This window comes from Narcine bancroftii, chromosome 13 (assembly GCF_036971445.1).
Source record: "Narcine bancroftii isolate sNarBan1 chromosome 13, sNarBan1.hap1, whole genome shotgun sequence".
Taxonomy (NCBI): domain Eukaryota; kingdom Metazoa; phylum Chordata; class Chondrichthyes; order Torpediniformes; family Narcinidae; genus Narcine; species Narcine bancroftii.
Window position 1 is genome coordinate 44,622,810 of NC_091481.1, and position 25,138 is coordinate 44,647,947.

At 40.5% G+C, this 25,138-nt stretch overlaps 1 protein-coding gene and 1 pseudogene across 4 annotated transcripts in view; both read left to right on the forward strand.

The window, feature by feature from the left end:
- Positions 1-25,138, forward strand: part of cdk17 (cyclin dependent kinase 17) — a 211,236-nt gene that overhangs the window by 98,035 nt on the left and 88,063 nt on the right. For all 4 annotated transcript variants that reach the window (XM_069908733.1, XM_069908736.1, XM_069908735.1 and 1 more), the window contains 2 exons: positions 326-451; positions 18,367-18,423. In XM_069908733.1, coding sequence (XP_069764834.1) covers positions 326-451; positions 18,367-18,423 — 183 coding nt within the window. The remainder of the gene's footprint in view (positions 1-325; positions 452-18,366; positions 18,424-25,138) is intronic.
- LOC138749116 (U6 spliceosomal RNA) lies at positions 20,700-20,800 on the forward strand (annotated as a pseudogene).

A 25,138-nucleotide genomic window follows, 5' to 3' on the forward strand; every position in this document is an offset into this window, starting at 1 on the left:
GGAAATTGGAGTCCCTGGGGAAAACACACACAGACACAGGGAGAACATACAAACTCCTTACAGACAGCGGTGGATTCGAACCCCAGTTCCATTCGCTGACACTGTAACAGCGTTGCGCTAACCATTACGCTAATCCTGTCATTATGTAAACTGTCAAATGACAGGTAATGAAAAGGTTAAGTATTAAAAATTGTAATCAGCTTGGATTTAAAAAAAATTGATTTTGATAAAGGTGTAAATGATAAATGTGATCAGATGATTTGAGGGAGGAAAAGATGTTTCTGCTGCATGAAGTTTTGCAATGATTTTTTAAACTATTTTTCAGGATGTCAACAAACGGCTATCATTACCTGCTGATATTAGATTACCTGATGGATATTTGGAAAAATTGCAGATGAGCAGCCCACCTTTCGACCAGCCAATGAGTAGAAGATCTCGCAGAGCTTCCTTGGTGAATTTCATTTGTTTCTGTTCTTTCCATGTTATTTTTTGTCTGAGAAAGTTTGGGTTAGGTTTGACAATTGCTTCTCTTCTTTAGCGTGGTGCAGCTAACAGCGCCAGAGATTTTGGACAAGTCCTGACCTCAGGCGATGTCTGTGTGGAGTTTGCACACTTTCCCTGTGACCACATGGGTTTCTTCTGGGTGCTTTGGTTCCTTTCAAAAGATTTGGATTGTGATTATAAAATGTAACCAGTGTGCAAATGAGTGATGGAATCTGGGGGAGAGGGGTTGATGGAGAAAATAAAAATCGAATTAGTGTAAGTGAAGAGTTGACAGTCAGTGCAGACTCAGTGAATTGAAGAGCCTATATTTCTCTGTAATTCCAAACCATGGACATAAATTTTCCTGTAATGTGCAGGTTGGTCTGAAAAATTGTTCATTCCTTTAAGTTCTAAAATCAACATTATTTAATATTGACAATAAATGGAGGAAGAAGCTGATTGGAGCAAGAGAGGTCAGGTGACCTGAGGAGCCCCAGCAGTTAGAATATAAAAAGGGGTGAGGCAGCAGCTAGAAGCTGATTGGATGAGGAAGCTGAGTATCACTATAAAACAAGGGTGGCACAGTTGGCATGCCAGTTAGCGCAACACCTTTACAGCGCCAACGATTGGGACAGGACCTGGGTTTGAATCCCATGCTGTCTGTAAGGAGTTTGTATGTTCTCCCTGTGTCTGCGTGGGTTTTCTCCGAGGGCTCCAGTTTCCTCCCATCCTTCAAAAACGTGTAGGTTAATGGGGTGTAAATTGGGTGGTTGGACTCGTAGGGCCGAATTGGCCTATTACAGTGCTGGGTGCCTAAGTTTGAATTTAAAAGAGAAGGTCTATGTAGTGGAGCAGTCTTCAAGGGAGGAGTCACTCAAACTGAGTCAGAGTGGGAAGGCTTTGGCTCAACATGCTTCAGCGAGAACAGGTAAGAGGCAATGGATAGTAGGATTTGAAGAAAGAAAGGGCCACCCTTTACAAGGAACAAAAACGATTCAGCAGGTAGGCACAGGAAAGGGCAGGGTTTAGATATCATATATTTTGTTCCTCTAGTCATAAATAGTGGAAATGGCAGCCAAGGTTGGGGAATGCTCCTCTTGCAGAATGTGGGTTATCAAGGAAGTTATCCCTGACAACTTCATCTGCATCCAGCTGCAGCTCCTGACAGACCATGTTGGGGAATTGGAGCTGGAGTTGGATGAATTCCAGATCATTCAGAGGGCAGAGGGGATGATAGACTGGAGTTACAGGGACACTATCACACCTTAGAGGCAGGAGAATGGTAGATGGGTGATGGTCAGGAGAGGTCAGGCAGTGCAGGCCACCCCTGGGACTCTTCCCCTAAATACAAGGATACTGTTGGGTGGGACGACCTACCAAGGAAAGCCATGGCGATCAGGTCTCTGGCATGGAGTCTGTTCATGTGACTAAGATGAGAAGGGAGGAGAAGAAATGAATTATAGTGATAGGAGATTCTATAGTGGGGGGGGGGGGAACAGATAAGAGGTTCTGTGGAAGAAGTCGAGTATCCCGTATAGTATTTCTGAGGAAAATATCAAGTATCCCGGATGGCATGTTGCCTCCCTGGTGCCAGGATCTGAAATATCTCAGATCAAGTTCACAGCATTCTCAGGAGGGAAGGTGAGCAGCGAGATGTCGTGGTTCATGTAAGGACCAATGATGTGGGTAGGAAAGGTGAAGAGATCCTGCAAGGAGAGTTCCAGGAGTTAGGCACTAGGTTGAAGGATAGTACCTCCAAGGTTGTGATCTCAGGATTACTACTCATGCCTTGTGCTAGTGAGGTTAGAAACAGGAGAATAATGCAGCTAAAGATGGTGCATGAGGGAAGGCTTCAGGTTTCTGGATCATTGAGCTCTCCCAGGGAAGGTTGGAGCTGTTCCGATGGGATGGTTTGTATCTGAACTGGAGGGGGACTAATATCCTTGAAGGAAGGTTTGCTAGTGCTGATCCAGTGGGTTTAAACTAGATTTGCAGGGGGAGGGTAACGAGAGTGCCAGAGCAGATAGAGGAGTGGAGGAGGGAAAAGATTATGTGAAAATTGCATACACTATTAGAAGTCAACAGATTATACATGGTGGAAATTTTCTAAAGTGCATCCATTTCAGTGCAAGTATTATGGGAAACGCATTCAAGCTTGGAGCATGGATTGGCATGTGTATTATGACATTGTGGCCATTGGTTACAGGAGGGGCAAGACTAGCAGCTCAATGTTCTAGACGATATAGAACAAGGGATGAAAGGGAGAGGAGTGGAATTGCTCATCAGAGGGGAATGTCACACAGAGAAAGGGGAATGTCACACAGAGGGGGGAATGTCACAGAGGGAGGGGAATATCACACCGAGAGAGGGGAATGTCACACAGAGAGGGAGGGGAATGTCACACAGACGGGGAATGTCACACAGAGAGAGGGAGGGGAATGTCACAGAGAGAGGGGAATGTCACACAGAGAGAGGGAGGGGAATGTCACAGAGAGAGAGGAATGTCACACAGAGAGTGGGGTATGTCACACAGAGAGAGGGAGGGGAATGTCACACAGAGAGAGGAGAATGTCACAGAGAGAGGAGAATGTCATACAGAGAGAGGGAGGGGAATGTCACACAGAGAGAGGAGAATATCACACAGAGAGGGGACATGTCACACAGAGAGGGAGGGGAATGTCACACAGAGAGAGAGGAGAATATCACAGAGAGAGGGGAATGTCACACGGAGAGGGGTATGTCACACAGAGAGAGGGAGGGGAATGTCTCACAGAGAGGGGAATGTCACTCAGAGAGAGGGAGGGGAATGTCACAGAGAGAGAGGAATGTCACACAGAGAGTGGGGTATGTCACACACAGAAAGGGAGGGGAATGTCACACAGAGAGAGGAGAATGTCACAGAGAGAGGAGAATGTCATACAGAGAGAGGGAGGGGAATGTCACACAGAGAGAGGAGAATATCACACAGAGAGGGGACATGTCACACAGAGAGGGAGGAGAATATCACAGAGAGGGGAATGTCACACGGAGAGGGGTATGTCACACAGAGAGAGGGAGGGGAATGTCTCACAGAGAGGGGAATGTCACTCAGAGAGAGGGAGGGGAATGTCACATAGAGAGAGGAGAATGTCACACAGAGAGGGGAATGTCACACAGAGAGTGGGGTATGTCACACAGAGAGTGGGGTATGTCACACAGAGAGAGGGAGGGGAATGTCACACAGAGAGAGGGAGGGGAATGTCACACAGAGAGAGGGGAATGTCACACAGAGGGTGAGCCTCACACAGAGGGGGCATGTCACAGTGGTGGATGAGTCACGCACAGAGAGGGATTTATGCACAGGTAAGAGGAGTGAGCGGGGAGGGGGAAGTCTCACGCAGAGGGCAGGGAGTCTCCAGTGCAGATTGTAGCGATTGTCTCTCACAGAGAGAGGAGAGGGAGTTGTATCCATAACGGTGAGGGGGGGGGGGGGCCGCACACTGAGAGTGGGATAGTCAACATGGTTTTTTGCATTGTAGGTTGTGCTTAATCCATCTTGTAGTTTTTCAAGGTGGTTACCAGGAAAGTTGACAATGGAAAAGCTGTGTACATTGTCTACAGGGACTTTAGTTAGGCCTTTGACAAGGTCCCACATGGGAGGTTAGTCAGGAAGATTCAGACACTCGGTATTCATGGTGAGGTAGTGAATGGATTCGACAATGGCTGGACAGGAGAAGCCAGAGAGTAGTGGTGGATAATGCTTCTCAAACAGGAGACTTATGACTAGTGGTGTGCTTCAGGGATCGGTGTTCGGATCATAGTTGTTTGTCGTCTATATCAATGATCTGGATCATTATGAGATAAATTGGAGCAACAAGTTTGCAGATGATACTAAGTCTGGAGACGTTGTAGACTGCGAAGAAGATTTTCAAAACTTGGAGAGATCTGGACCAGCTGGTAAAATTGGCTGAAAAATGGCAGATGGAATTTAACGCAGACAAGTGTGAGGTGTGGCATTTTGGAAGGACAAACCCAAAAAGGACGTACACGGTGAATGGTCGGGCACTGAGGAGTGCGGTAGAACAGAGGGACCTGGGAATACAATACATTATTCCCTGAAAGTGGTGTCACAGGTAGATAGGGTTGTAAAAAATGCTTTTGGCATATTGGCCTTCATAAATCAAAGTACTGAGTGTAGAAGTTGGCATGTTGTGGTAAAGTTGTATAAGACATTGGTGAGGCCAAAATTGGAGTATTGTGTGCAGTTTTGGTCACCTAACTACAGGAAAAATATCAGTAAGATAGAAAGAGTACAGAAAAGATTTACTGGGATGTTGCCCAGACTTCAGGTACTGAGTTACAGGGAAAGGTTAAACAGGTTAGGACTTTACTCCCTGGAATATGAAAGAATGAGGGGAGGTTTGATAGATGTTATTTAAAATTATTAGAGGGATAGAATAGAGTAAATGTAGGTAAGTTTTTTTGCACTGAAGGGAGGTGAGATATAAACCAGAAGACATTGTTAAGAGTGAAAGGGGGAAAGTTTAGGGAACACTGAGAGAGTGGAACGAGCTGCTAGCTGAGTTGGTGAATTTTAACATTTAAGAAGATATTGGACAGGTACATGGATGGGAGTGGTATGGAGGGTGATGGACTGGGTGCAGGTCAGTGGGACTAGGCAGAAAAAAACTGGTTTGGCACAGACCAGAAAGGCCAAAGGAGCCTGTTTCTATGCTATAGTGTTCTTTGGTTCTATGATTCTAATGTGCACACAAGTCTAAAAATATTCACGTTCTGTGTTATTCAAAATATGATATGCAATACATTTATAAATTACATACAGTTGATATTCCTAAGTCATTGGAAGAAGAGTTGTCCATCCAGCCCTTCAAGTCTGTTTTGCCTTTCAAGATCACCACGTCTACCTCAGACCCCATCTTTTTCCATATATCCTTTGATTCCTTTAATAGCTTCTTGATCTGAATGAGCTTTCACAACCTCTCTGAATAAAGAAATGTCTCCAAAAGAAATAGAATTACTCTGTGATCGTGACCTATGTTTCTAAACTCAGCCAGCGTTAAGAATTTGTAACATCCAATGAGATCATCTCTCAACCATCTAAATGTTGATGAACTCCAGCCTAATCAATCAATCTCTCATTTGCATACAACCAGAGGAAAGGTGAGAATTAATTTTGGCTCTGTGAAAGGAGTCAGAAGGATAAAGGAAGAAAGAGAGAGAGAGAGAGAGACATAACAAGAGGAAAGGTACAGGGGTACAAAGATTGGGAGAGGGGGTGGGTTTAACAGAAACCAGAGGACTCAATGCAATGCCATCCGGTTGGCAGGTACCCAGAAGGAAGATGAGGTGCTTTTCCTCCAATTAGCAGGTAGTCTCAATTTGGCAATGCATGAGAGCATGTCAGGAAGGAAGTGGGATGGGGAATTGAAATGGGTGGCCATTGGGAGATCCATGCTGTTGTGGCAGACAGAACTGAGGTGCTGAAAAATAATCTTCCAGTCTGTGCCCAGTCTGTCTGATGTAGAGAAGACCACAAAGGGAGCACTGGATGCAGTAGATGACCCCTGCAGATTTACAAGTGAAATGTTGCCTGACCTGGAAGGACTGTTTGGGGCTGCGAATAGAGGTGAGGGAGGAGGCGTAGGTGCAAAAGGAGCATCTCCTGTGGTGTCAGGGGTAGGTGCTGGGGAGGGAAGAATGGACAAGGAAGTCACAGAAGGAGCAGTCCCTGCAGAAGGCAGACAGAGGATGAGAGGGGAAAATGTGTCTGGTGATGGGATCACCTCGCAGATGTCAGAGAAGGATATGTTGGACATGGAGTCTGATAAGGTGGTAGGTGGGGGTGTAGGGGGCGATGGCAGATGTATGATTAAAATGTACAATACTTCATCTTCTGTCTGGGCACCCTCCAACCAATGGCATTAACATCAGCTTCCTGGGGTTCCGTTAATTACCCACCCCATTTTCCTCTTATCATATGCAATTTACACCTTTTGTCTGTTGGTCTGGACTCCTCCCCTACCTATTCTTCCTCCTTTCTCTCCCCAGTCTTTATTCTGAATATTTTATTTATGATTTTTCACAAACTCACAAAGTATTCAATTTTCCCAGCATATATACAGAGTCTGTATTTATCCCCTCCCCTTCTCCCCTTCCCAGATACAATTTAACATACCATCAAGTAACATGTTAATACAGTAATACACACATCAATGGGGCCTTCGACCCCTACAAACTCTAAACAGGGAAGAAAAAAGGCATGTCACCTACGCCGAATTCTGTTTCATTAGTTATGCTCCTTTTCCTACTAGGGACTAATTATTACAGTATCTCTATTTCTAGAAAGGGGGGACTAGTCCATCTCAATGCCGATATATCTCAAATAAGGTTACCGTACTCCAATGAATTTATCATGTTTCCTCCTTAGGTCATATGTGATTTTCTCAAAGGGAATGCAACTCTGCATTTCCACTTTCAATTATGTGGTATTTAGTTGTGAGTTGGACTTTCACGAAACCACTGTACACTTCCACTACCACTAAGGTGACTTTCACGAACGAAATTTGGTGTGTGGTTAGATTAACCTGTGCACTTCCAATTTCTCCCAGGAGGTCCAACTCTGGATCCCATGGAAAATCCACTTTTGTTTTTTTTCTCAGAATATCCCCCAGATTCCCCCCCCCCCAGAAGAGTTGTGCCTTTGTACATAACCAGATGGAGTGGATGAAAGTTCCTACTTCCACACCACATCTCTGAAATTTCCTGTTTTGATTTGTGTAGTTTTGTGTGTAAGGTACAAGTGGTGCAAGGAATTATAGTGCACCAACCTGAATCTGGCATTGACAACCCCAGTAACCCTGCTCAGACACAGATCTTGCCAACACTCTCCATTGATTGTTATACCCAAGTCCAATTTCCATCTCTCCCACGACCTGTGTAAACCCGGCTTTGGGCCTTCCCTTTGGAATATGTAATATATCTAAGAAATAAATTTACACACATTCCCCTTTCAAATTAGAACCTCCATGTTGCTATATTTAGGTAGTGCCTTCGCTGGTCCCAAATTTTCCTTTAAAGAAAGATCTTATTTTTAGATAGCAGAAGAATGTTTTGTTAGATCTTATTTGTTTCTCAACTGCTTTTCTGGCACCAGGTGTCCAGGATTTTATTATCCAGAGTCAAGGGTATCAACCTATTCTGGGTCAAGGGTGTTTTGGGGAATATCCCCACCTTCCATCCAATACATTGTTTTGCTCTTTTCCATAACTGAAGTACATGCATTAGGCTCCAATCTTCAGATGCCTGCCTACTTTTTGCTTAGACAGTAAAATACCCCTGGGGATTGGTAAATGCTGGATAACTGTATTTTCTGATTGCTTGAGACTTACTCTTACAATGACTAACTAATATACCTGCATTAAGAATAAACAGTTCAAAAGACAAAAATACTAGACTGAACAAAGTTCCCTTGCATGAACATATAAATCACAAAGCATGTTACTTTATTTTCAGTCACATTCTTTGAAAACATTTAACCATCGCTGCATTTGCAGGTTCCGCGGGCCAGAGTCTGACATGTGTGATGTAGATAATTCACCCCTCCCCCAAGTTTACAGAAAAGCCTCTGACCAGGGCGACTCTTACAGATAAGGAGACACCCCAATGGCAAGTGGCATCAACCAGCTCTTCATCCTGGGTGATGCCATTTTATTCAAACAGAACTTTAATCAAACTTTCTTCAGACAGCTGCTATAAGCAAAGCATGACCAAGGCACTCCACTGGCTGAATATTTGTTCCCATTGTTACAGAGTCCAGAGGACCCCAAAAACCAGCAGCAATAAATATGCACCACAACACAGCATTACTTAAACAAAAGTAATTATACTTGAACAAGAAAACAGAATTAAACTTTAACTTATTACTTACCCTACTTACTTAACCTAACTACTTAATACCCCCTCAAATACTAAGTGCAGGTGTGTGTAATGTATATTTAAGATTAGAAAAGTTCTTTGGATCACAGTCCAATCTCACTGGTTGCAGGCAATTCTCGTACTGTGCACAAAAATTAGCATTAACCGAGTTCACCAATCTTTGGTGCTTAACAAGCAAATGGTTACCACTCAGGAGGGTTCTTTCTGGTTTTCAGAGAGAAATTCCTTTTCCAGGACACCCGCAACTGATTCATTCTCAATCAGTCCTGCTGATGAAACTTGCCCCCTTCGGGGTTCTCCAGATGATCCTCTTTCTTTCAGGTCACCTTTCACACAACCATTCTTCTCCTTTGACCAGACAGCCTTCCAAAGTTTGCCAGCTTTGTCCTTCTGGAAATAATTTCTGTTTCACACCCTCCCTCTCTGAGAGCAAAACTGTTCTCCTCTGCCTGCAAAGATCACATGCTCTCCCAGGCAAGCTGTTGTCGATACTTTGTTGCCTCCTGTAAAAAGCATGCTGCAAAAGTCCTGCAAATATTCTGTGTTTTAAAATGTATGTGTGCAAGCTGCTCTAACAATTCCTCCCAAGCCACCTCTAAATACTTTGTCACACCATTTTCACTAAAGGTTTATGTGCTACTTAAGAGAACATTTATTTTTAGAATTTTAAGCTTGCATATTTTTACCTATTATTTTATTCTTATTTATTTTTTATTTTTTTTTCCTTGATTTTTCTTTTGCTGGTTGCTTGAGGCTGCTGGTTTGCTTGAATTCCAGATACTAGGGGCTTTTCTGTACCTTGAAGAAGAGCTCAGGTCTGAAATGTCAGTAATATATATTTCCCTCCTATGGATGCTGTGAGGCTGTCTGAGTTCCTCCAGCATCTGTGTGTGTGTTTTACTACAATCACAGTGATTAAAATAGTTAGCCATTGGGAGGTCTTTGTTATTGCAACGGAAAGAGCAGAGGTGCTCTCCAATGTAGAGAAAGCCACAACAGGAGCATCGGATGAAGTCAATGACCCCTTCAGATTTACGAGTGAAGTGTTGCTACACTTGGAAAGTCTGTTTGGGGCCCCAAATGGTGCTGAGGGTGGAGGTGTGACCACAAGCACAGCATTTCTTGTGTTTACAGGGAAAGGTATCGAGGGAGTAATTATTAGGATGAATGGATGAGTGAGTCCCAGAGGGAGCGGACTCTATAGAAAGTAGACAGGGGAGGGGAAGTTGTAGCTGGTGGTGGGACCGCATTGAGTGGGTGAAAATAAGTGGGATCTGGTGACTGATGGAGTAGCAGGTGAGGACCAGGGAAGTCCTGAATTTGTTGCTTCTCAGGGTGGAGGGCCCACGGCAGATGAACAGGAAAGAGAGCAGATATGGGTAAGGGCTGAATTGATAGCCTCGTTTTTTTTGTAGAAGTGGGAAGTCTCGGATGTTCTGGAATGTAAGACTTCATCTTAGAAGATGTAATGAAAGCCGAGGAATTCACAAGAAAAAGGAACAGAAGCAGGCCATTTGGCCCATCGAGTCTGCTCCTTGAAACCTCCCTGAGCTAAACTGTCTTGCATCTAGTTCCAAGTTCCGCCCTTGTCCCCATATCCCTTGATACCCTGACTAATTAGAAACTTATCAATTTCCTCTTTAAATTCCACCAATGATCCTGCCTCCATAGCTGCATGTGACAACGATTTCCACAAATCCACTACCCTCTGGCTCAGTAAATTTCTCCTCATCTCTGTTGGTACTTTTTAATTTTAAGACTGTGCCCTCTTGTCCTGGAATCACCCAACAGGGGAAACATCTTATTTACATCCACTCTGTTCAATCCATTCATTATTTGAAATGTTTCTATGAGATCCCCTCTCATTCTTCTATTTTGTCATGAATAGAGACCAAGAGCCGCTAGGTATTCATTATATATTAGCCGGGAATTATTCTGGTAAACCTCTTCTGTACCCTCTCCAACTTTGCTATTTCCCTTCTAAGATATGGAGCCCAAAACTGCACACAGTACTCCAAATGAAGGGATTTGAGACCTTCACCGTCCATGATGAAAAAGAGGGCTCATTGAATCTGCTGGGGTCAGCGACTATCTGGTGCTCCTGTTGTTGCCTCCTCGACATTGGAGAGACTAGACATGGACTGGGAAACCATTTCATTGGGCATCTTCGCTCTGTCTGCTGCAATAACAGGGACCTCCCAGAGGCCAACCATTTTAATTCCACACCCCATTCCCACACCATTATGTCTATCCACGCTGCCAGACTGACACTACCTGCAAATTGGAATAACAACACCTAATATTCTGTCTGGCCACTCTCCAATCAGACAGAACTAACATCAACTTCTCTGCTTTCTGTTAAACCTCTCCTCAAGTCTCTCTGTCTCCTTTCCTCCAGCTTCCAAACCCTTTCCCTTCTCTCTCTATTCAAAGAGTTAATCCATTCCCTATCCCTTCTCATTTTTTCTGTCCTTCCCTCCCACCTATATCCACCTTTGCCCTCTTAGCTGTTAGCCTGTGCTTCTCCCCCTGCACCTTCCTCCTTTCCCCCCCCCCCCCCCCCCATTTTTTATTCAGGCACCTGCCTGGTAATTGCTCATTACCTAGTTGAAGGGCTCAGGCTCAAAATGCTGATTACCCTTTATTTCCTATGGATGCTGCAGGATCTGCTGAGTTTCTCCAACACATTTGTATATTGCACAATAATCCAGATGTGTGCTAGAATTTTGTTTCCTATTTTTAACATGTATAAAATGTCTTGGGATTCTTTTTCATCCTGCTCATCAAGAACATTTAAAGGTTCCTCTTGGCTTTCCTTATTTCCTGCTCAGGCTCTTTCCTGCAATGTTTGATAATCCTGCAGAGCCTTGTCATGTTGTAAAACCTTGAACCTTCTATATGCCTCACTTTTCTTCATGTCAAAATTCACAACCTACCTCATCATCCAAGGTTCTCTTACCTGCTATTCTTCTCCTTTCACACGAGAATATGCTACTCTTTGACTCTGATTATTGGCCCTTGAACAACTCCCACATGTCTGTTGTGGGCTTGCCTGATAACAGCTGCTCTCAACACCCTTTAGCTGAGGGCTGGGTTGGGTGGTGTGTCAGTGGGCCACACAGATGCTAATATCAATGAAATAAATACTGAAAGACAGACATGATGTAATTGAAATATTTTATTGTCTCTGCTTGAAGAACGAAATGTATAAACATAACTGAAGATAATTATCAAAATATAATCCACAGAAAAAGTTCAAGCAACGAGATCACCTGAATTCTTTCCAAATAAACGATGATGATGCATTTCAGATCAGGGAAGGTTTCTTCAAATCTGGTAATATACCAAACATTACGAGTTAGTCATTAAAATGACACAATAAAAGCATAAAAGTCAAAAAAGGGGAAAATGAGTCACAATGAAAACAAAATAACTAAACCCAAAAAGGACAACAGCTCAATCAGTGGGAATCTTGATTTTGTTTGTTGTTTGAAAGCATTTAGATATTGGGTGACATCTTGTCGGTGCTGATGCCAATAGCAAGACATCATCTAAATGGGCATTCGTCATATTTGTTCTCAAGTGGTTCTCATGTACTTCTTTTTTGAGAACAGTTGCTCATACAGATATGCATTGCCAAACAGTGATGCCATCTTTTTTGCATGCTCCACCAAGTTTTTATAATTCCCGTGTGGAAAAAAGATTTTTTGTAGAAGTCAATCAAAGACACATCATCTGCATTAAATTTGGATTTCAACTGTTCTTTTGAGAGAGGCTAACAGCTGAGAGTAACGATTTTTTTCTCAGGACAAGCAATGTCCAAAACTGCCATCAGGCATTCCATCACAAAAATCTCCATTTGCATAAGGCTTCATCTTTTTGCTATCTTTGATACTGCATAACTCGCATGTATATTTCTACCCATTTCAGCATTTTTCTTTGTGAAAAATGAACTTTGTTTTTCCAAACTTTCTTTCAATCTCCAAACTTCATCTGTCCAAGCTTGTCCACCCAATTTTTGCTTCGTATTGATATTGAACTCCTTGTTCAAAGCAACACTTCCATTGCAAATGAGGCAACAGGTTTTCCAATGCTGCATGAGGAAGTAAATTTCAGTCCGTTTCTTGGAAACTTCGTAACTCAGCATCTATATTCCTACATTTTGTCACCATGTTGGAGTGAAAAAAAATCTCATCAACAATCTAAACATTGTTAATGAAATGGTTAAGAAAGAAATCTTTCATAACTTTCACTTATAGATTTTAAAAATTACATAAAGTCAGAACCAAATAAAACAAAATAAACTTGATTCTGAATAATCTCACATCATAGTGAAACTTTTTAAAATTGAATTGCTTCACAAAAAACTCAAGACATATAAATAAAATATATAAATAAAAAATAAAATTTAAAACTCATTCCTGTGTTGAGTTTAAATGAAAGGACACGACTAGTTTCACCCGGACAACGTCTCATCAAAGGCATATCGAGTGTAATGAAAAATTTAAAAAAAATCAAATAGATAATTAACTGAATAAAAAAATTGATATAAACTGAGGAAACAAATAAAAAACTGAAAACTCACCTTGATTTCCAGTACAAGTGGGATGAACCTTTTGAGAAAAATTAGTTCTGTATTATGCAACAATTCAATTGCTGGGCGGACATGAGTATGTTATTGCCTCAGGGTGTCATCTATTAACTTTTTGGGTATTTGCGGTTTACTTTTATTCATATTGTTGGTCCTTTTCAGTTCCACATCTATTTTTCAACATTTGCAATTTTTTTCAGGTTTTTTGCTCTACTTGTATTGGCGGGCTGGGTGCACATGGTACTTTTGCATTGGGTTGCGGGCTGGATGAATTTGGATCGCAGGCCGTAGGTTGTCTCTCCCTAGTTTAGCTCCTTTCTGATAATGTCAGAACATGGCCTACCTCAATTTAGCAATTTTTTTACAAGGCCCAACCTTATCCTTTGTAACATGTATCCATTGATACATGACTAACCTCAATATTTAAAAAATAATAACACAATGCTGGAGAAACTTATCTGATCCAACAGTGTCCTTTGTATCGCAAAAATTTAAAAATACATAACCAATATTTTGGGCTTGTACTTTTCATCAAGGTATGGAAAAATGTTGGCAAGAACATTGGGTTTTTACTTCAACTAAGGTGTCTCCACACTTTTGTGTTTTACTAGTAATTTTTTTTACAAGGTCCAACCTTATCCTTATTCATAACTATGGTGAAATTTTAAAAATTGTGATTACTATTCCAAAAATGCTCTCTCACAGAAACTCTGATCACCTGGTCAGTCTTATTTGCCAATACAGTGTCTAGTATGACCCAAGATGGATTATCAACATACTGCTTCAAGAATTCTTCCTAACACACTTAACAAATTCCTTCCCATTTTAACCTGTGGTAATGGTCAATATTGGGAAAATTGTAAAGTTTCCAATTTCTGTTAACCCTGTTGCTTTCGCAGTTTCCATACTCTGTTTACATATCTAATGCACCCACATGAAAGGAACTGGGGATGAGGATCAGCTATGATCAGATTGAACAGCAGATTAGGCTTGATGGGCTGAGTGGCCTACTTCTGATTTTATCATTTTTCTTACCTCCCTGGATTTTGATTCTTACACAGTTTCAACAGCACATCATCTCTGAATAGGCCTTAGAAATCAATATTAAATTCAACATTTTCAGATTATGAGCATTCCTGTTTGTCAGAATTGGTCAATTCTGTGGGAATCTCACTCAAATTATACATTTTCTCAGATTCTCTCTTTCAGCAGGTACTACTGACCCACTGAATATTTCTGACATTCTTTATTATTTCAAATTTTGAAGCAACTGCTTAATTGTGCACCTCTCATTTTCATCATTGTTGCTGTTTTCTTCTCATTCATCTTCCCTTGTTTACACTTCCCAGAGTCAGATCAGAGACAATTCACAAATATTCACTTTGCATCAACAGGCATTGCCTTTGTTCTCTCCATCCTTTCATACACTTAGTTTCTTACCTTTCCAGTTCCAATGAGGAATCATTTTAGCTTGCCCTTTCTACATGCTTCACCTGACCTGCTGAGTGATTCCAATGTTTTCTTCCTCTACTTAAGGTTTTTCAATGTTTCTATGTTTTTATGATATCAATAAACAAGTAACCCTGAGCCATCAGGGTTCTGAGCCTACAATTTCTCTGGATGCAGAGGGTCAGTTGATCAGACGAATAAGATGGAAGAGTCTTCAAGAGATAAAGAAGCCATGGGTGTCATATCACTGATGACACTATTCCCTGAAATGCTATGACATCCTTCGATAATTTGTCATTGTGAATGATTTTTTAAACATTATAATTCTTTCTCTGTTGATTTAAAATATCTAAGTAGATTTAAATTAATTTTTTGAAACCAAAAAACCAATAAATAAAGAAAAACATTAAAATAATTTGTGTTATTTTCACTTATCTCTTTTCAAATAAAAGGATTACCATTAGAGTGCCAGCTCATCATTACAGCATGGGCCTGTTGTACTGTGCATCAGATTGCTTCAGTGTTGTACAATGCTCAGAATGAGCCATGTGGGGCTTGTTGCTTTATCTAGCCCATTGAAAATTATGTTAACCATTATTTTATAAAAATGCAAATCAACTGAAAGTACTTGAAAACTTTTCAATGACTGACACCATTAAAGCAAATGTGAGTAATTCATTACATGTAACTTAAGTGCCAAAATATTTGAAAAGATTACTCGTCAGTAAATTACACATATTTTTCTTCTTTCTGGAATAATTATACCATGGGCAGATTTCAAATTAGTCATAACAAGTGTCTCAGTGCATACGTTGGGATGTACATGTGGTTGAGGACACCATTCACTGTGCTTTGCTGTTGATCTTCACAAAACGGCCTCAGCAAGTGGGTATTTCACTGGATTACACCTTACATTAATTCACAGTCTTCTTTGGCTTGGCTTCGCAGACGAAGATTTATGGAGGGGGAAAATGTCCACGTCAGCTGCAGGCTCGTTTGTGGCTAACAAGTCCGATGCGGGACAGGCAGACACGGTTGCAGCAGTTGCAGGGGAAAATTGGTTGGTTGGGGTTGGGTGTTGGGTTTTTCCTCCTTTGTCTTTTGTCAGTGAGGTGGGCTCTGCGGTCTTCTTCAAAGGAGGTTGCTGCCCACCAAACTGTGAGGCGCCAAGATGCACGGTTTGAGGCGATATCAGCCCACTGGCGGTGGTCAATGTGGCAGGCACCAAGAGATTTCTTTAGGCAGTCCTTGTACCTCTTCTTTGGTGCACCTCTGTCACGGTGGCCAGTGGAGAGCTCGCCATAGAACACAATCTTGGGAAGGCGATAGTCCTCCATTCTGGAGACGTGACCTACCCAGCGCAGTTGGATCTTCAGCAGCGTGGATTCGATGCTGTCGGCCTCTGCCATCTCGAGTACTTCGATGTTAGGGATGAAGTCGCTCCAATGAATGTTGAGGATGGAGCGGAGACAACGCTGGTGGAAGCGTTCTAGGAGCCGTAGGTGATGCCGGTAGTGGACCCATGATTCGGAGCCAAACAGGAGTGTGGGTATGACAACGGCTCTGTATACGCTAATCTTTGTGAGGTTTTTCAGTTGGTTGTTTTTCCAGACTCTTTTGTGTAGTCTTCCAAAGGCGCTATTTGCCTTGGCGAGTCTGTTGTCTATCTCGTTGTTGATCCTTGCATCTGATGAAATGGTGCAGCCGAGATAGGTAAACTGGTTGACCGCTTTGAGTTTTGTGTGCCCGATGGAGATGTGGGAGGGCTGGTAGTCATGGTGGGGAGCTGGCTGATGGAGGTCCTCAGTTTTCTTCAGGCTGACTTCCAGGCCAAACATTTTGGCAGTTTCTGCAAAACAGGACGTCAAGCGCTGAAGAGCTGGCTCTGAATGGGCAACTAAAGCAGCATCGTCTACAAAGAGTAGTTCACGGACAAGTTGCTCTTGTGTCTTGGTGTGAGCTTGCAGGCGCCTCAGATTGAAGAGACTGCCATCCGTGCGGTACCAGATGTAAACAGCGTCTTCATTGTTGAGGTCTTTCATGGCTTGGTTCAGCATCATGCTGAAGAAAATTGAAAAGAGGGTTGGTGCGAGAACACAGCCTTGCTTCACGCCATTGTTAATGGAGAAGGGTTCAGAGAGCTCATTGCTGTATCTGACCCGACCTTGTTGGTTTTCGTGCAGTTGGATAACCATGTTGAGGAACTTTGGGGGGCATCTGAGGCGCTCTAGTATTTGCCAAAGCCCTTTCCTGCTCACGGTGTCGAAGGCTTTGGTGAGGTCAACAAAGGTGATGTAGAGTCCTTTGTTTTGTTCTCTGCACTTTTCTGGAGCTGTCTGAGTATAACCAGTGGAATAACACATGATTATGTGTAGTGCCAGTTACAATGCACTTTGAATCTAAGTTTTAAATGTTTTGATTGAATAAATGATATGTTAATTTCGACCATAGTTAATGTTTAAGATAGTTCCAATTAGCCTAGTTGTATAATTGTGCTTGCAGCATAATAAACGTTTGAACGTTCCTGGAGAGCTCTTGAATGATCAAATGTGATAACAGGATTGTTTTTCATGAATTGAAGTAGGTAGCCTCCACTTGAAGTACAAGCCTCATGAGTGAGGCCACAGTAATTTTCTTTGCAATTGTTGGTAACTATCAAGGTTATTAATTGGAGATATTCTGCATCATTGATTGAATGATCAAGCCCTCTTTGATGTATTGAATGGGAAAACTGGAAAATTTATCTTCATAATGGAGGTATACAGCACGGAAACTTGCCTTTTGACCTAATTCATCCACATCAACCAAGTTGTCCCTTTTACTGTTAGCTGAGCAACCAGAAGTGCACATAATGTTCCAAATTTGGTCTCATCAATGTCTTTTATAGCTGTAACTTGATGTTCCAACTCCTTTACTCAGTACACTGAATGATGAATGCAAGCATGCCAAATCATCTCCAAGATCCTGCCATTTATTGTGTAAATCCTGCCCTAATTTATCTTCACACTTGCCTAAGTTAATCATTACTATTCCTTGGTCCATTTCCCTAGTTAATCTAGATCTTGTTGTAATGTCATATCACCTTCTTCTCTTGTCCATTTGGCAATTCTGTTTTTCATGTTATGTTTAGGAGAACAAACATTGTGCTGTGTGGGAGAGTATTCTTGGGAAAGAAGCAATTTCAGAAGCAACATTAACTATGCCATCAGTGGGATTGTAGCTTTTTAATTACCTAACTACTTTAAGGGATGTCCATGCAGGATATGGGCCTTTGCCCTCATCCTTTAACATTTTTGGTTAAAAAGCAACAATTGACCAAGCAGGAGTGCTTGACATATTTTTTTTACAGCATGTGAGCCCTTGAGTCTGTGCCATCTCACACTATACTCCCATCCCCATGTTCCCACCATTGTTGCCACGCCTCCACAATCTACGCATTAGGGGCAACTAACAGCAGCTGAAAGTTGTTAATCTACAGTTCTTCAGGATATGAAAGGAAGCCAAAGCACCTGGAATAAACCCCATGGTCATAATATTCAAAGACAACAAAAAACACACTGGAACTCAGTATTAAACTCCAGCTGCTGGATCTATGCAGTTTGTGAGCTGTCACTGTGCAGTTCAATTACCCTTTGCATGCTTCATCAGTGAAAAACCTGACTAAATTTTAATAGATATAGGTTCCAATTTTAATAATAGCTACTTAGCCATGGAAGCCAAAGATGTAAATCGTAACAAGAACAGTTGCTTGTAGGAATTCAGTCATTATTATTTTTGACAGTGCATTAAATCATGCGGAAATTATTTTTCTTATGTTGAATATGGTTCTTGTTTATTCCACCTTTTCATTAATGCACCTGATAACTCAAGCAGGGTCCAAGTTTTAATTATTCTGTATTTTATTACAGTCTGAGATTGGATTTGGGAAACTAGAAACGTACATTAAGTTGGACAAACTTGGAGAGGTAAGAAATTCTGTTGCTCTTCTGTAGTTTGTGTCTGTAAGAGGAGGTAATTCATCCAAAGGATAAATATGAGTAAAGTATAGAATGTTCTGTGCCCCCATCCTGGAGAGAATTGCACTGCACTTACTATTTTGGTAAATCCAGCGTGGCCACCTTTCTATCTAAACTTGAGCTTCCTGTAACCAGCCACTGTAATTCTCCAACCATTCCAACAGTGGCATGTCTGTCCTCGACCTCACGTATTATCATGGCAAGCACAAAAGTGCAAGAACAGCCCATCATATTTCTCCTTAAACCTAATGGTATAGACATTGATTTTTCAAATTGTAGAAAACCCCACTCCCATCTGTTTTCACTGTTTCCATCTCTTTTCTTACTTTATCCTCTCTGACTTTTTTCCTCTCCACCCCCCCCCCCCCCCCCACCATCCAAAGACCCGGCAACATCCTAGGAAATCTCTGTACTCTTCCTATTTTATTGATATCTTTCCTATACTTTGGTGACCAAAGCTGCACATTATACTTCAATGTTTTAGACAACTTCTTGCCAACTCCTATACTCAATATTTTGATTAATGAAAGAGGCCAGTATGTCAAAAGCTCTCTTTACAACCCTATGATGCCACTTTCAGTGAATTAATTAATCAGTGTGAGAAAAAAAATATCAACGTTTGGAGCCAGAACCCTTCATCTTCCATCTACAAAGAAGATTTATTCTGGTGAATGTACGCCAATTGTCTCAATTTCACAACAAAGTCTAGGTAACTTAAGCTGCTGAATAAAGTTAGAATCAGAATCAAGTATATTGTCATGAACCTGTGTCATGAGATTTGTTGTTTTGCGACAGATGTAATGTGCATTACAGGTGGAAAATTGCAATAAATTATAGCTCTGTAAATGTTATATTTAAAAATAAATCATTAGTGCAAAAAGAGAAAAAAGTGAGGCACAGGTCGAGTACCCCATAACAAAAATGCTTGGGACTGGACATTTTTTTCGGATTTTGGAACAATAGAACTAAGCAGCACAGTCACATCAACAAAATACTGGTATCAGCAGTTAAACGGCAACGCAAACAGCAGCAGGCTTTTTGAGTGCTGACATGATACCACGATTGGAAAATTCACATGAAATAATGTTTAGAACTTAACAAAAAAATACTTGATCTCTGTTTACAAAAGAAGACCGTCACTACTGCCAGTCCCCGACATCTCCCCACCGCTGCGGCCAGTCCCAGTCTACATTCCCTGCTCCTGCCCAGGAGCCCAAGGACACCATTCCTGCCCTGGAGCCCGAGGCAACTTCTACAATGTGGATGGCACCACACCCAGTGTTGAAAATGGTCTCACTGTCACCAACTCCGGCTGCAGCCGATGCTGAAGACTTGAACCCAGCTCCTGTCCAGAAACAAAGATTTTGTGGGTTTTTTTTACTGTTATAATCAAACTGGTGCCAACAAAGCATCAGGGTACCACATGGGCAAGTCAGGTGATGAATTTTTTTCCACTTGAGATGACATGTCGGCGCTAAAAAATTCAGATATTTGGATCTTTTTTGGTTTTTGGATCTTTGGATAAGGGGTACTCAACCTGTATTGTCTATTGGTTCATTGTCAATTCAGAAATCTGATGGCAGAGGAGAAGAGCTGTTTTTCTCCCGTTGGTAGTGTGTCTTCCTGAAGTGAGAGAAGGGCACAGTCTGGGCAGTGAGGGTACTTGATGGTCGAGGCTGCTTTCTTCTTTCTCAAAATTTTTATTAATTTTGACAAGTAAATATTACATAGGTACATGATAATAAAGTATATTATTAACAATCACATAATAATAAAAATGGTGATAAGACTTGTGTTACTTTGAAACTAAAGAAAAACTCTCGACCAATTGTCAGCCCCTCCTCCCTTCAGAGGCTGCTGGCTAAACATAAACAGTCCGCTGCCTAATAATAAAAAAGATAATCAATGGGGTAAAAAATAGCAGAAGTAAACAAAACCTTACAAATTCTGAAAATAATTGAGAGAAGAACCCCATAAGGAAACAAAATTAAGATTCATTTCAGTAGTGGAGCATCTAATTTTTTCTAAAGTCAGCCAAGATATCATAACAGACAGCCATTGAGTATGAGTGGGAGGGACAGCATCTTTCCATCTCATTAATATGGCCCGTCTAGCGATAAGGGAGGCGAAGGCAATTAAATGGGATTGTGAAGCAGTCAGGATCAAACCCCTTGACCCATTTATTCCAAAAAGAGCAAGATAAGGATTTGGAGTCAAAGTAGAGTGTGCTCGCTCCACAGTACATATACTAAAATTGGAACAATACAGAGAAGATTAGCATGGCCCCTGCACAAGGATGATACACAAATTCAAAAAGCATTTTTTTAAAGTAGCGATGAGAACTAAGGACAAGGTACGAAATACCCCTTCCCAAATATTGGAAAGAGAGTGACATAACCAGAACATATGATACAGTGAACCTTCTTCAATTATACATTATCACATTTTAGAAGAAAGATTAGAGTAGAGTTTAGCCAATTGCACTTTGGAATAGTGGGCTCGGTGTACTATCTATACCTTAAATTGTAATCATGAGTGTCCAGCACAAAGAGAGGATGAATACACTCGCTTCAAAATAGAATTCCATTTAGTTTCAGAAATTAACTATTGAAAATCTTGTTCCCATAGTTTTTTAATTCTCTCCATGGAACTAAATATCCTTAGATCTTAAAAGTAGTTCATAAAGGACTGATGTTACGTACATGACAGCAGTGATATAAATAAGCCCAGACAGTGTTATATTTAAAATAATATTTTTAATTATTAATCAACAATTATGTAATACCTAATCTAATTTAACTAACTTAGCTAAACCAAACTAAATTTATATACAGTTATCTAACTTAAACTCTAACTATGTGCGAATGTGTGTATGGAATACCCCAAGCCACAACAGCTCAAGGCTCAATTCTCAGCAGACAGTTCAATGTTCAGTTTCAGAAATTTGGTGAGGACACGTGGGTTTGAAATTGACACTCACACAGGCTTTAAGATGGTTGAGACACACAGGCCTTAGAATGATGAGACACGCAGGGTTTAAAATGAAATTTGCAGTTCTTGAAGTGGGTGACAGAGACCAGGGGTGACAGAATGTTGATTTCTCATGATATTCTTGTTGAGGGGCTTCAGAGAAATGTCCTTCTTCTGCAGTTAGAACCATTTTTGTGGATCAGTCAAGTAGAGTGCAGTATTTCTTCTGCAACTTTAAAACCCTTTCCGTGGGTCAGTCAAAGTGGTCTCTTATCCCTCTATATTAACGGGAGGAACTCTGATAATTTGTCAATAACCACTCAATGAGGCCAAGTGGGTTGCTCATTCCTTCAAAGGAGCTCATAACTCTTGTGCTGCTTCCTTAAAATGGCCTCCTGAACAAACGATGCACTGGCTGTTTAAGAAGCTGGTTACATGGTCTTTGCACCTGGCTTCTCCAAGGCTTCTGTGCTAACTCTGCAAATGAATCCAGTGAAAGAAACATGATGTTCAAAGCTTGCTGCTAGTTTTACAGTTACTTCAATTCCTGCAGGCAGATTGTTAAATCTGTTTTCTTAAAGGACAGCCCCCCCTCGAATAAAATGAACTGAAAAATGGAAGAACGTAACAACCATTTAAAATGATAAATCTTTGCTATCATATTAGGTTCCAAATCTTGAGGGAGCCTCAAAATTAAAGAATTCAAGAAGCTCCTAACCTGTAAATAACAAAAAAGTGATGTTTGGGTATTATAAATTTGGTGGATAATTGTTGAAAAAGAATTGAAAAGATCAGATACCTAAATTTGACCATTAATGGTAACCAATATTTTGAACTGAAGGTGAAAAAGAAGGAATTACCTAAAATAGAATTAATTAATAAAAATCTATGGGACCCGAAATATTTCCTGAATTGAAATGTATGTCAGACAACATAATTAGTAGTTAATTTGGAAGCCGAGAAAGGTAAAGATGCTCCAAGTTGCGAAAGAAGAGAATATGTTTCAGTAGATTTAATTTCTAAATTAATCCATCTGAAAGCATCTGGATGTTCCTGATGATGGATCCAAAAAATATTGGCTACTCAGTAATAAACCTAAAGTTGGGTTATGCTAAGCCTCTATTTTTTTTATATATTTGAAAAAAAACTTTTTAAAGATGGAGGCGCTTATTTTTCCATATAAATGAGAGAGTCCAGTGAATCAAAAAAGGATTTGTGAACAAAAAACAGTACAGCTTGAAAAATATATAAAAATTTAGGTAGGATATTCAACTTAATAATATTGAAGTCATCGAAATTAATCAAAAGAGGGACATGATTGATTAAAATAAAATAAGAAAGTTTTTATTAAACAAATTATTACATTTCTTGGTTATGGTAATACCTAGAGAGTTAAATTGATTTTTAACTATTTTGAAAGAAATAGTGGAGACTAAAGAGCAGGATGAGTTCAAAAAGAACATTTTACTTTTCTGCAAATTTAATTTATACTCTGAATATAGAACAAATTGATAAATAAATGATAACATAGAAGGAATTAATTGGTCAGGATTCAATATATACAACAAAAAATCATCTTAAAGAGACACCTAATGGACACTTTCAGCCTTAGAGATCCCTGAAATATCAGCCGATTGCCGAAAGGTTCTGAACCCTGTCTGGTTCTGCAATAAACCTAAAAGTAAAAATTGAAGCTGTTGGAGATAAATATATCAATTTAATCCAATTGATAAATTGGGGACTAAAATTACATTTTCTAAATAAGTATTCTCATTCCACTCTATCAAAAGTTTTTTCAGCATCTCAAGAAATAATACATTCTGAGGACGAAACGGTAGGGGAATAAAGAATATCTAACAAACATCGAATTTTAAAATGTGAATAATGTCCCCTAATAAATCCAGTTTGATCCTCAGAAATGATGAAAAATACAATCTAATCTAAAGGTTAAAATCGTGGACAGTATCTTCGAGTTCATATTTAGAAGGGAAATAGGTCTGTAGGAAGAACAGTCTATGGGTCCTTATTCTTTTTAGCAATAGGAGAGATTGAGGCTTCATAAAAAGTTGCATAAAACTCAACTGGGAAGCCTCTAGGACCAGAGACCTTACCAGACAGCAAAGAGTTAATAGCTGCAGCAAGCTCCTGCTCAGAGATGGGCTGTTCCAGCTTTATTTTACTCTGAAGGAACTGTAGGACTAGTCAACCTATCCAAAAAATGCAACGTAAAAGTATGCTCTTTGATCAAATCAGGTCTGTATAATTTAGAGTAAAACTGAGAGACAGTATCATTTATTTCGGCATAGCCATTAGTAATCTTACCATCGTCTCTATGAATCTCAGTAAGAAGCCATTTAGCTGTAGAATTTTTAATTTGGCCAGATTGGGTCTGCTTAGGGTATGTAAGAAGCAAGTCATGTCAAGGCTTCTTTCTTGAGGCACCAACTTTGTCCATGATGGAGCTGGCTGTAGCATTTTTATGTCCAGTTCATTGGCACCTTGGCATTGACACAACCAGCCAAAATGCTATCCATGGTACATGTTACATCAGAAGTGTGAATATTCACTGATGATTGCAATGTTCAATTCTATTTGCAGCTCGTCAGGTTTTTTGGCACAAAATCTTAGTAATATTCAGGTATGGGCTAATGTGAGACAAGTAATATTTACACCAGACAAATGCCAGGCAACAGCTATTCACAACACAAGAGAATCAAGCAATATACTCTGCCATTCAATAACATTACTATATCAGAGTTCCCCACAGCCAACTTCCTGAAGATTAATCTCTGATCAAAAACTTCAAAAACTAACCATAAAAATAATGTGTTTGCAAGAACAGGGATTGAGAATCCTGGAGCAAATAACTCATTTTCTGAATTCCTGAGTTTTTAGTACTTTTCCTTTGTGCTAAACTACTAAAGATGTTCACCACCACCAAGGGCAAAAGCATTCTGGGATGATCCCTCCATCAACCCAGAGCATTCATTCTTTATCACCTTACACTATAATTATATAATTACCTGAGTTATTTATGGAGTCTTTCTTAAAATAATGGAAAAATATGAGCTACCCTCCAATTCTCTGGCACCTCACTTCACCTGTGGTGAAGGACATTTTAAATATATCTGCCAGAGCACCTGTAATTTCTACACTAGCCTCCCTAAAGATCTGAAGGTATACCTTGTTAGGTCCTGGGGATTTATCCACCCTTATTCATTTTGAGACTGTATAGGTTCCATGACCTCACTGCTTGTTTGCCTCACTTTCCTCAACTCTTTGCCAGTTTCCTGAGTAAATACAGAAGCAAAAGACCCATTTAAGATCCCTCCTATATCTTCTGGCACTATAGCTCTGATCTTCAAGAGGACTAATTTGGTCCCCTACTATCATTTTTTCTTAATCAACCTTGTAAAACCTTAGGATTTTCCATCACCTTGTCTGCCAAAGAAACCTCATGTCTTCTTTTAGCCCTCCTAATTTCCATCTTAAGTTTTTCCTGCATTTTCTATGCTCCTGACATACATAATTTTCTCCTTGTTGCTTATATCTGTTCTAACTCTCCCTTCTCCTTACCAAATTCCCAATATTCATCGAAAACCAAGGTTCTATATGCCTGTTAACTTACTGGAACATACAAACTCTGTACTCTCAAAATTTCACCTTCAAAGTTCCTCCACTAACCAAGCTTATC